At 55.9% G+C, this 12,176-nt stretch overlaps 1 protein-coding gene across 2 annotated transcripts in view; it reads right to left on the minus strand.

Annotated features, from left to right (window-relative positions):
* Window positions 1-9,175, minus strand: part of TLN1 (talin 1) — a 28,144-nt gene extending 18,969 nt beyond the window's left edge. Inside the window, exons 1-17 of one of the 2 annotated variants that reach the window (XM_086480387.1) lie at window positions 9,046-9,175; window positions 6,734-6,831; window positions 6,369-6,498; window positions 5,983-6,135; window positions 5,544-5,686; window positions 5,006-5,133; window positions 4,444-4,504; window positions 4,052-4,156; window positions 3,587-3,742; window positions 3,245-3,346; window positions 2,941-3,017; window positions 2,576-2,756; window positions 1,799-1,912; window positions 1,353-1,461; window positions 668-876; window positions 452-550; window positions 200-250 (exon numbers count right to left, since the gene is read on the minus strand). In XM_086480387.1, the coding sequence (XP_086336513.1) occupies window positions 200-250; window positions 452-550; window positions 668-876; window positions 1,353-1,461; window positions 1,799-1,912; window positions 2,576-2,756; window positions 2,941-3,017; window positions 3,245-3,346; window positions 3,587-3,742; window positions 4,052-4,156; window positions 4,444-4,504; window positions 5,006-5,133; window positions 5,544-5,686; window positions 5,983-6,135; window positions 6,369-6,498; window positions 6,734-6,831; window positions 9,046-9,175 (2,046 nt within the window). The remainder of the gene's footprint in view (window positions 1-199; window positions 251-451; window positions 551-667; window positions 877-1,352; window positions 1,462-1,798; window positions 1,913-2,575; window positions 2,757-2,940; window positions 3,018-3,244; window positions 3,347-3,586; window positions 3,743-4,051; window positions 4,157-4,443; window positions 4,505-5,005; window positions 5,134-5,543; window positions 5,687-5,982; window positions 6,136-6,368; window positions 6,499-6,733; window positions 6,832-9,045) is intronic. The other variant, XM_086480388.1, reaches the window with a different exon arrangement.
* Between the last annotated feature and the right edge of the window lie 3,001 nt (window positions 9,176-12,176).

A 12,176-nucleotide genomic window follows, 5' to 3' on the forward strand; every position in this document is an offset into this window, starting at 1 on the left:
AGCTGCAAGGGAGGATTCCTGGGGCAGTGCTCACCCAAACAATGACCCGAGTGCATAAACTTCTGAAAGGCAATCACCAGAAAAGCAGATTTTTGATAAGAGTCCTTCTCAAAAGAATTCAGCTGACAGTCCCCAGAGGAGCACCCCTCACATTGGAGAGGGCAGGGACCACCAAGCCATGCCTACAGCCCCCTTTTACCGTCTTTGGGTCAGAGGCAGGCAGAATCCAAGCGCGCCGGCTTTCTGGAATCTACATGGGAATCCACAAGATAAGAGGCATTACATCACAGCGGCTCTAGGGACAGAGATGGGCAACGGCCTGTCCCCTCCCTCAGCAAAGTCATTACCGGGCACTGGCCAGGCTTTGGCCTGGAGCCCTCCTACCGGGTCCTGTGCAAAGGCTAATTGTTTTAGGGAGTAGGTGTCCCTGGTTGCCAGTGGGTGCACTCACCTGGAACCGGGGGTCAGTGTCGCTCTCCCCGATCTGCTGCAGCAGCTCCCCGCTGGTCTGGCCCACGAGGCCGGCAGCCTGAAGGAGATTCTGGCGAGGCTGCAAGGAACAAGGAAAAATCAACACCTGGTTCATAAACAAGCCCTAAAACCTCACCCAATGGTTCCCCTTGGCTTCCACCCTCCTCTTGGCCCCACAACCCCTCCTGCCCCCCACCTCAGTGCTGGCAGGCTGTGCTGTTTTCAGCAGGTCCGAGACGGCGCTTGCCAGGTTCTTGGCTGCCTGCAGAAGCTGCCGCCCATTCCCTCCCTCATCCTCCATCAGTGCAGCCAGTAGCTTCACACCCTTGGACATCTCCGTCAGGTTGGAAGAGATGGTGGTGACAGCACAGCCCACAGCGGTGTAGTCCGTGTCTGCTGGATCCCCTGCACAGGGAGGAGATGAATCAGGATGGGACGCACTTCAAGTGATGCTCCAAGAGCATCCCCATGCCTGTCACCAACGTGGTTTTCCTTCCTGGGAGTGGGGGCAGAGACCCTCTAGCTTTTAAGCCTGAAAGAGTGTCGCATCAGCTGAGTTTAGGCAGGAGACCCTGGGGAAAAGAGAGCTGCAGTGTGCTGTGGCTGTGCCCAGAGCTATGGCAGGGACCGGACAACATGCTCCTGGCCAAAAGGATGGCCAGTCAGCCAAGTACTGGGACGAAGGACTGGCCTGGGCACAGGCAGGGCAAGCTGGAGGGGCATGGCCAGCTCTACAAGCATGTTAGCAGCAGTTGGGCTCATTTAGCTCTAGGTGGGGCAGGCTGGCTTCTCCAGTCTCTGATGGAGGGCAGGAGCCATGACAAGAGAGACCAAGCCTTCTCCAGAAATGGGGCACCCTTCTTCTCCAACTATCCACATACCTGCAGTGAGGTTGACCACCGAGGCTGTGCCAGCAGTGATAGCATCCACTTGGGAGTGGATCTCATGCTTCGACTCATCCATCTTGTTTTTGCGCCAAGCTTTGGATGCCTGAAATGGGGAGAACAGGGTCAGGAGATAGTGGTGGAGGTGGTGGGTAGGTGCACCCATGCTCACATGGAGAGATGCAGGCAAGAGGAGACAAGGAAGATGGAAGGAAGAGCTGTGACCACCCAAAACTCCCCAGACCATCCTGACCAAGCAAAATGACTATGTGTGCCCTCCACTCCCACCACCAGGGTGGGATGCAACTCCACCTCTTTGCAGGCAGCAGAACTTTCCAGGAGCTGCAACACCTCTCCTGGGAAGGCAGCCACCCTCACCCAGCCCAGCCAACAACCTCCAGCAAGGCTCCACCCCCAGCACCCCATCTTCACCCAGCACTCACAGCATCCTGCCCAAGGGGTGGCAAGGTCTCAAAGTCATCCAATGTGGCCTGGGCTGCGTGCACAGCCTGCATGCTGGAGTTGATGGTGCCAGTCAGGGCTTGCTGGGCTGAAGTCTACAACACAGAGACAGACTGAGGGACACCAGAGGCTCAAAATCTAGGCTTAAATATTTGGCTCACATGCCCCTCTGCAACATGTGCTGTTGATGACAGTGCTCTAGGTAGGCACCTCCACCAAGGGGGGTGCACCAAGCAAAGAGGTCTCCTCTCTGCACCTCCCACTGGGAAATGCCCCATCACACTGTGGGTACAAGCAAGTCTCCAGTTAAGCAGCTCTCAGGGAGCGGGGAGCAGATGCAGTGGGACTCCACAAGGCTTCTAAAGCAAGCCTCACAGAAGGCTGAGTGGGGCCAAAGAAAACAGCCTCCTTGTGGCTTTTCCAAGTGCTTCTCCAGCTGCAGAGGTTATGGGGGGCAACAAAGCCAGGCACAGGGCTCTGCTGCAAACCACAGCACTGGTGGGGCTGGCTAGGCACAGCAGCTCAGGGCAGCTCAACCTGAAGGAGATGCTGTGGCCGCCGGCCAGGGGAAAACGCCAGGGAGTAGAAACTGGAGAAAACTCCAGTTTGCAGAGCAGGAGTGGGAGGATGCCAGCTCAGCCAGGCCAATGGGCACAGTAAGCCAATGCCTGGCCATGGAGCCAAATGAATGGGTCTACAAGAGCCCGATGGGCACTTTTTGGAGTTTGTGCCCTATGGTGGGCACAGGGAGGGCTTACCAGGGGTGGCATGTGCCCTCGGTGCATCTGGCCACTGGTGATTTGCAGCTGAGGCTGTGGCATTGTGCCCACCTGGAAGTTTTCTGGCCCTCCAGCCCCTGTCCGCATGATGGCTGGCAGGGCCACTGAGCCCAGCTCTGCCTTGCCTACACGGTTAAACTGCTGCTGTAAGACAGTCGACCTGAAATTGGGAGAAATACCAAGTCAAGGGATGACCACAGCCCTGACACCAGGCTCTGCAGGAGGGCTGCTGCCGAAGGACCAGGAGCTCCTCCTCTAGACATGGTGTGCTGCAAGCTTCTCGGCTGGAGCCCACTCTTCATTCAACCTCTGCTTCGCAGCTAACTTGCTCCTGCGAGACTTACTTCTTTGGAGAGACAGAGTCTTCCAGCATGGTTGACTCTTCATCCCCCTCCAGTCCAAAGTGGTCTTTGCTCTTTTTCTGCAGAGGGAATGAGAAAACATGTCACCCAGCACATACCTCCAAGCCTTTCCCTCCTCCTGCAGCCCAGGCACCATACTGGGGCCACATGGCAGTCCCCTGCCATGTCTCCAGCTCCCCCAGCAGCACCACATGCCAACGGCTGCCTGGAGTCAGCTGGAAGGGGCACCCTGCATCGCTCTCCACAGAGGAGCCGCTTCTCAGTGTCCTTCTCAGCACAGCTTCACCTTTTTGAGGATGATATCAATGTAGCCAGCAATCAGCTGGGCAATCTGCTCCCCCTCTGTCGTCTGCACCGAGTAGTAACCATCCTGGTAATCTCCAAAATCCTGCAATGGTAGGGCACAGGGTAGCACCGGAGCAGGGCACTGGCGACCATCCTGAGCCCCTCTGGTATGCGCTAAGCGCCCAAGGGCTGCCCTCCGAAACAAGAGCTGGCAGAGGCACCAGAGGACGGCAGGGCCGTCCCACCATGGGGCAATACCCAAGAGAGGGTTTGGCATGAGAGCCGCTCCCCACAGGGGGCACTGCCAGGGAGGTGAGGTGGAGGACCGGGGGCTGGTCCCTACCAGGGTGAAGCTCTTGGGTGAGGCTGCCCAACGCTTGATGTTGGTCAGGCTCCACTCCTGAATCACTTCCTTGGTCTTCTCGTCCACGCGCATCACGCACTCCTTGGTGATCCCCAGCAGCCGTGGAACCAGCTTGTTCTTCCCTTTCATCTTCTCCTGCGGGTCGCAACAGAAGGGTTATGGGCTGCCCCCAGGATAGATCCATCCAGGCAGAGACCTGTAAAGCCTCCTTTGGCTACTGAACAGCCCCAAGGTCACACTTCCAGGTGGCGACAACCATGACACGGGTCTTGAAAAGGACAGGAGAAAAGCAAGGAAGGCAGCACACACGGAAAGCCAAGAAAGACAGGTGGACAGTGGGGATGCAGGAGCAATATGGATTGAGTGGCAGCAGCTGAATGGAGACATGACAGATGGACAGATGCTGGAGAAGGGGAATTTTGGCCAGGGGAGCTGCTGCTTTACCTTGACCAGGAAGAAGGAGACCCCGTAGGTCTTGAGGGAACGTGCGAGTTTCACGTAGCGAACTTTGGCCTCAATCTCACTCATGTTCCCGCAGTTCTTGTGGGCCTGCAACAGCAAAGAGAGAACATCATGCTAGCTCCACGGTCCCCTGACTGTGCCACCATCACCCTCTCACAGCCTTTCCAGGCTCTCCCTGCCCCACCAGCATCCCCTGCTGCAGCATCCCTCTGACCTCTAGGACCTCAGGAGCTGCCTTGTATGCCCAGCTACAGCTTCCTGCTTCTCACCCACCAAGTTGCTATCTGTTGCCTCCAGAGACAAGAGCAGCCTCAACTTTTGGCAAGAAGGAACAAGAAGCCCAGGTCTCAACGCCTGCCCACCCCTGCACGTACCATGAAGATCTTGCGCTCCCCTTTCTGCTTGATGTACTCCTTGGGCAGGAAATCCTTGAGTCTGCCAAGAGACAGCCAAGCCAGCTGTTAGCAGCAGAGCCCGAAGACTGTGTTTGTCTTTGACTACAAAGAGGCCCAATCCAGAGCCTCACACAAACCCCTGCCAGGGCACGTGCTGGGAGTTTTTGGGAGCAGGAAGGATGGGGGAGAGGTTGCTGCAGTCATGAAAGCTGCCCCAAGAGCTGCCCTGCTGAGAATGCATGGAGGTGCCAAGGACGCAGCCCCTCACGTGGCATCAGGGGAGGCCATATGGTGGGCTGGGGTTCCCCCCATCAGAGCTGGCTGCGTGTCTCTGGTGGGTGCCTGGGAGAGCAGGATGGGGGGCGGGCACCAGTTGCAGCTGACATAGACCTCCATACTTGGGTACTGTGCTGCAGGAAGAAGAGGGGTCACACCAGAGGCAACCGCACCCCTGGAACCCTGTGTGCTGGCGTGGTGTTGGGGGCTGCTAAGATGCTTGAGCTGCCTTGAGACAAACCCAGGGGTTCCCTGGGACACTCACTCCAGAAAGCCCGGCTTGTGCTTCTGCTCATTGTGCGGCCCGAACTGGATCTGGCACTGGTAGCCGGCAAACTCGCAGGCTTTGTCAAAGGAGACAGGGTGGGAACCGTTCAGGATGTCATCACGAGCCTGTGTGGGAAGAGAAGACACCAGCATGGGCTGGGTAGGCATGCAGCTCTGCTGCTGCTCCCCTCCACACCAAGCAGGACCTGCTATCCAGACTTAAAAGAAGTAGCCCTGAAAAAAAGGAGGATCTAGGACCAGGCTTTCCCCTACAGGTACCATCACCAAGCCTGGGAGAGGAACAGCAGCAGGACTTCAGGATAGTTTCTACCAGACAGAGGAGACACAGGATCCCCTGGGGAACTCTGGAGTACACAAAGGGCAGGGCTGGGATTGCCAGCATTTGCTCTTAGCCAGGAGATAACTGGGCATCCTGAAGTGCCCCTCATGGTGGCTCCTGGGCAAAACCCTCAGTCACCAGCCCTGGCAGAGGGCTGGCACAGTGCAGTGGAGCCAGGTGCTCTGGGAAACCGTACCTGCACGTAGAGCAGGTTGAGCTGCACAGGATCGCGCGAGTCCACGTTCTGGTCAGAGTAGAAGAACTTGCGCCGCAGCAGCAGCGTTTCGTTGTCGTCAATGCCTTGCTCACGCAAGGTTCGGCCGTGGTCCAGCCAGTTCACTGCAGGCAACATCAGGGCATTAGTAGGGACAGGTACTGATGCAGGGCCAGTCCCGGCCCTGAGGCTGCTCATACGGAGCGAGAAACAGATGGCTGTCTGGTGCACCCCAGCTCTCATCCCTCTGCCCTGGGCCTCCAGGCAGAAGGAGAGACTCTAGGGAGTGTGGACACACATCTTCTCGTCACAATGCTCTGCACTGTCATCTCCACTTTCCTGTGTCAGTTGTTCTCCTTGCAGGGGTCCCTGCTACCCTCCCCACCGGCTGACCCTGTCCCCAGCATGCGCAGGCACCTACACTCATCATCTGTGTGCAACTTCTGCTTGAGCTTCTCCATCTTCTTCTCATCTCGCAGCAGGGTCTTGTCCTTCTTGAGGGTGCCGGTAACCTCCTCTTTCTTCTCCTCCATAATCTCCCGAACAAGTGAGTACTCATCGTAGTTGGTGATGCCTGCAGGAGAGCAGAGGACCACGCTCAGCACAACTTTGCCTCTAAACACAGAGCTGGGTGCAATGCAGGGGTGCAGAGCAGTGTTCCCCCCTCCAGTGCCACACACATCTTGGACACCCCCACTGCCAGTCCATCTGCTGCAGAGCTGCCGCCGCTCCCCCAGTATCCCCATCAGACAATGACAACTCTCCCCACCTCCCTTCCTTCCCCCTGTTGCTGCCCCCTCCTCTCACCGATCCGGGCACAGATTGTCATGAGCATGTCTGTGACGGTTTTGGAGTCATCCACCATCACTGTTTTCACTGTCCCATCCAGCATGCGGATCTTCAGGGGCCGCTGCTTCTTCTTGTACTCCATGGTGTCCTGCAGGCACAGCGGAGCACAGCTCCCAGCAGCGGCATCGGTGCAGGGCACCCGCATCCCACCGTCATGCCAACAGCTCCCGTCTCCCCAGTGCAATTGTGGGGAAGATGTGGGGTGCTGCAGGGCACGACACAAGGCAGCAGGGCAGGCACCCACGCCACTTCCACACTGTGGGCACATCCAGCCACAGAGTCAAAGCAGGTACCAGCTGGAAGGACGTGGGATGGAGGCTTACCCCATTGCGAAGCATGTAGTAGTCCAGAGCCTTCCCAGCCTCCAGCCAGATCCCTTTCTTTGGGTCTTCATCCGAGAGGAACAGTCCAAAATCATTGGCTGAAAAAACAGGTAAAGTCTCTGCCTGAGTAGGCCACCTGTGCCCAGGGATGTGCATTGGCACAGCCCAGGGCATGAAGCACAGCACTACCATGAACGCTGGAGCCCAAACCCAATGAGTGGGCAACAAGTTGCCAAGCCAGTTTGAGGTACATGTTTTATCATAGTTATCTAAGGAAAAAGTCACCTGAAGCATGCCTATGCAATGTTGAACTTGGAATTGAGAGTCACAACAGAAGGAAGAGCTTTGAGTTGTGGCTGACACCTCTCTGAAATACTCAGTGTAACGTGTAGCAGTGGCCAAAGCAAGGTAGTAAAATGCTGGGCATCATCAGGAAGGGTGCTGGGAACTGGTCTATAAAACCTACACACATCCACACTTTGAGCACTCTGTGGTGGCGTGGTCTGCACCTTCACAGAAGGATGCAGTCGAGTTTGAAAAGACACAGAGAGGGGCAACTTAAATGATGGAGCCTTGGTACAAGGGACTAAAGGAGCTGGGACTCCTCTGTTTGGGCAGGAGGAAGCTGAAAGAGGATGGGATCAAGGTTTACAAGGTCTCAGAGGTGGTGAAAAAGTGCTGTTCACCAAATCCTGCTCCCTTGGGGCTGGGGTACCCCATGAAAATGCTGCTGCTGGAGCCCAGGCAGTGGCACCCTAGCTGAGACCCACAGGGACAGCCCTGTTTTCCTGCTGCAGGAGGCCAGGACCACGCCTGGCTTTGCCCTGGGAAAGGTCCTTCCCCACCTTTGCAACAACCCTGCGCCGCAGGCTGTCTTGGCTCGCTGTGTTTACAACGCATCATCTCGTTGGCAGCTCTCTGCGGGGAGGGACAAATTCCTGAGCAGCCCCGCCCCTGCCTGGCTAACATTGCTGTTAGGATCCTACTAAACAGGGAGCAGAAAAATCTCAGAGGCGTGCCGTTTTATTTTTAAATTAAAAAAAAAAAAAGAAGAAGCTATTTTCAAAGCAAATTCCAATCCATTCCATTCTAAAACACTGAAAACTGAGCAGCTTGCACCAGATCCATAGCTTGGGTGGGGAGAGGCACTTCCTGAGACAGAGAAAGAGCAGAGCTGGAAATCTACACTGAAGCTCTCCCAGCCCAAAGGTGACAAACAGGGCAGCTCAAAAAAGGACCCCCAAGTGCCACTGGGCAAGGAGAGCAAAAAGAAAGAAAAAGCTGCAAGGAAGCGCTAGGAAAAGAAAAGCTGTGAGCAACTGAAAAGGAACTTGGCAATAAGCAGTTCCCTTTAAGGCTTTCCCCTTGCCTTTTTTTTTTTTTTTTTTATAAACAGGCTGGCTCACACCCAGGAGCAGGAAATGCAATGCTCCTTCCAACACTGCTACAGCCCCACATCCACACAAACATCCAGTCCTTCGCTGAAACTGAAAGCCCTGATCTCCTGGATAGCCGGCCAGTTGGGCACAGTTTGAGAAGGCATTTCCTTTCATCCTCGAGGAATTTGCTGCTCCCAGATGTCACCACGCTCCCCCCTCCTCTTCCCACGACTCTTGACCTCTTGTTTACTGCCTCTTCCCCTGTGGCACAGCCGCCGCTTTCAGGGGTGACAGGGACGCAGAAGAGCCCCTGAGACAATTCCCCAGAGCTCCAGTCCCCCTCCCGTCCATGAAGGGGACAGGCCACTTCCACGTGGGCGTGAGTCACATCATGAGCTTGTGAGCCATAAGCTTAATTTTGAGCCTGCCAGCATCAGGGAAGCATTAAAGCTGAGAAGGCTTTGCGAGGAAACAGAGCACCAGCATGGGCCTGGCACAGAGCTGCTGGCAGGAGACAGACCCAGTGGAGGACTATATACCCCCCAAGAAAGGAGAAATTAACTTATATGGTTTATTAATGCTCACTACAACTCCTGCAACTGTTCAAACCCACCTAGTCCCGGCTAGTGGTGATGAATGCAAGTAGGACAGAGGAGCAGAGACAGAAGGGGCAGCAGGCTCAAATTGCCCAATGAGTATTTCACTTCCAAATGTGGTTTCCTATGTTCCAAACCCCCAAATGTCTTCTGGGGTGTTGAGGAGGGAGCCCGAGGAGCTGAGTACCTTGTCTCAACTGGACAGGAAGACTTGCTCCCCCCATCCCCTCACTGCTCTGGGAAAGCCCAGATGGACATGGGGACTAGAGAGGAAAGAGAGACCGGTGAAACGTCAGGAGCTAAGCTGGGGTGGCAGCCAGCCCCACCATGGACTTACGCTGTCCCATCTGGGCCTCGGGCACCCGCTCACGGATCATCCGGCAGGCATCGTACACCATGGTGGAGGGCTCGAACTGCATCGTCTTCACCACATTGCCGATGCTGATCTTCAGCGAGAGGGCAACCATGGTGGCGGCTGGGCTGTCCCCACTCCTGCGTCACCTGCCAGAGGAGACAGGTGGGTTAGCTCTGACTGCTGACCCCTCCAGTGTTCGGGCTCCTTCCTCCTCCTCCCCTCTGGCAGCACCCCTGCTCCCCAAAAGCCGGAACCCAGCTTCCACTGGCAAGCAAGGGCTGCACCCCACACTGCTGAGAGTGCAGGGGGGTCCCACTTTCCAGACCTGTGCTGAGGTTGGGGTCTCTGTCCAGTGTTGGAACCCTTGTCTCCTCACCCCAAGGTCCCAAAGCTGATTTTACTCGCCTGCGGGACTGACAGCAGCTGGTACTCGGCGGAGATGCTGCCAGCGAGGAGGAAGGGAGCGTGTGGGAGCATGAGAGATAAGCTGGGAGAGCATGACCGAAGGGGTTATAATTAAACCTGCCATGACACAGAAGCCGCAAGAGGAAAACCAGGCTTTGACCCAGGGCTCGCAGGGCCCTGCCCTGGCTATCAGAGCCCCCCACGTCACCAGCGGATGGTGCTGAGCTGGCAGCCTGAGCACAGAGGGACCCAGAGGGATGGAAAAGCCCGGAGCTGCTTGGGGAGGCGAGATAAGGGCACCAGGCACCAAACTCACTCATTGAAAGTAATTACCTGGGGAAAGCACCACTCACACCAAGTGAGGGCTCAGAGATCAGGGTCTATGGCAGACGCTACTGCACAAACACAGGGCTGGGGAACCCCTGCACAGGAGGACAAACGACCAGCCGCTGTGCATCTCAACGCAAGGGCACACGAGAGCTGCACCATGCCATCTGAAACAGGCCCCAAGCCGGGTCCAGCTTGAAGGATCAGCTTCAAGCTTGAAGGATTGCATAGCTTGGCTTCAGCCCTCAACAGGGCTCCAAAACACCAGGTTTAATAACACCTAATTAGAACTGCAATATTCTTACAGCAGAATAAAATCAGAAAGAAATAATAGAAGTAAAAGGAGGTCGTAAATAAGCCCCGCCACTTATCTGATACAGCCTGCAGGGCTTCTAAGAGCCCTTTCCTTCAGGTTTACCTGCTCTGTGGCAGCTTTCAGTGCTTTCCCAGGTTGCCACACGACTCGGAGTCCCTGTGCTGGGTCCTCACCCTGCTCCACTGCTCCCTGCCCTTCTCAGTCCCTGGCCAGCCCCAACTCGATGCTCTCCAGCAGTGACATGCCTTTTCCTCTCCCTGAGGAAGGAGTCCTCTGCTCTGCATCAACCCAAGCTGCCTTGTCCTTATACCCCAGCTGGTGGGAGGACACAAGAGCACCAGTGGGATGCACTGTATCTGCTTGTTCTCTTTTAGATTGATTTTCTCCTACCAGGCCTAATATGGCTATCAGGGCAAGGTTACCAACCACGCACACCCTCAGCCTGGCCTAGGACGGTTCTCAGGCAAGACTTGCTGACAGCCTCCCTTGCACCACAGTGGCACATGGTGAGCCTGTGCATCCTTGCCTAGCACTAGCAGCTCCAGTCTCCCATGGAAGGAGGTACACCAGTGCGGGCTGCTCCCAACCACGGCTCTGGGCAGGTTAGGGGCAGGATTTGTGATGGACAAAAAGCTCCTTCAATCGACTTTGGCCAGGAGCGAGCCAGCAGGCAGAGGTCCTGCTCCTGCAGAGCCATAAAGCCATGCTGGTGGTGCAGGGTGGGAGGCAGGGACAGAGGAGCGTGCCGCCTCTGCCAGCATATGGAGCGGCTCCAGCTCTGCATTCCTGAGCCATTCGGCAATGTTTCTGCGGAGGCCCGCAGCCCCCACTGGCTCTGCTGACGAGGAATGAAACACATTTCGGGTCTGGAGCAAGGGAGCCCGGCGGCAGCAGACGAGGCACCCGCCTGTGCCATTGCGTCTATCTGCAAGCACCAGCAAAGCTGTGGAGCCAAAGGGACGAGGAACACCCCGCTGTAGAAAGGGCTTTCTGAATACTTCATATGCGGGGCAGGCTGCTGCGGTCAGTAGGCCATCTTCTGCATATCTAAAAATTGAGTTGAGCATAAAGCTGCTTTCCGTCCCTCCACAGGAAAAGGAGAACATGCCACTGCCAGGACAAGGTCAGAGACCACAGAGGAAGTGGAAGGGAGGACGTCAGACGGCAGAGAAGAACCAAGAGGAGTCAGGCCATGCCTGGCCATTTCTGCAGCCTCCCCTTGCCCTCCCAAAGACACCCAAAATCAGGCATTGCACCAGAAGCACACCTTAGCACACTCTTCATGGGAACCAAGACCCCACAGGAAGATGACTGCTCAAGCCTTCCCGCTCCCAAGCTCTTACAAAAATGACAGAGCTCAGCAGGGAAAGTGCTCACAACATCAAGGAAGCCCTCAGAGGAAAGGGATATGGTTCATTTTAACCCCCATATTCTATGGAAACAGTTCAGGCTCCACCAATGTCTAAAGCAGAAATGCTCTCTGCTGAGTAAGAAGTACACCTCGTCAAACCCTGGAGAGATTTGTCACTAAATGTGGCAATTAATCACGTGGGGTTTGCAAATCTGCTGCCTCCTGCGAGGGCACGAACACAGGGCTCAGGCGCTGCAGACCTCTACCCTCCGGCTACCACGTGGGGAAGAAAAAGCTGGACTAGACATAATGGACGAGACAGCATGGGAGCCCGGTGCTGCAAACCAGAAAAATGAAGGAAAAGGACAGCGAAATTCAAGCTGTCCCTCTGGAATGGAAAGAAAAACACCCAAACAAACCAAGTTTCGATGAACACACACCAAATTTCTGTGCTGGCTTGCCGCCAGAGCAAGCAAACCCATTCTAAATCGGTTGTTGGTATGCAAAGGCAGATAAGGCACTGGAGCAGTGAGCTGCCAGCCGGCTGCCAGATTAACACACTTCTGCATTTTATAGCAAGCTGTGTGCAACCCTTTCAGCCATGAGCATGGTCCTGAGCTGACTCCAAAATGGGGGAGGGAGATTCTTGATGGGGTCCCACCCCTCCTGGGAACCATCCCGGCTGCCTCCATCTCGCCCTGAACTGGGTGAGCA

Source organism: Leptosomus discolor, chromosome Z (genome assembly GCF_034619465.1).
Source record: "Leptosomus discolor isolate bLepDis1 chromosome Z, bLepDis1.hap2, whole genome shotgun sequence".
Taxonomy (NCBI): Eukaryota; Metazoa; Chordata; class Aves; order Leptosomiformes; family Leptosomidae; genus Leptosomus; species Leptosomus discolor.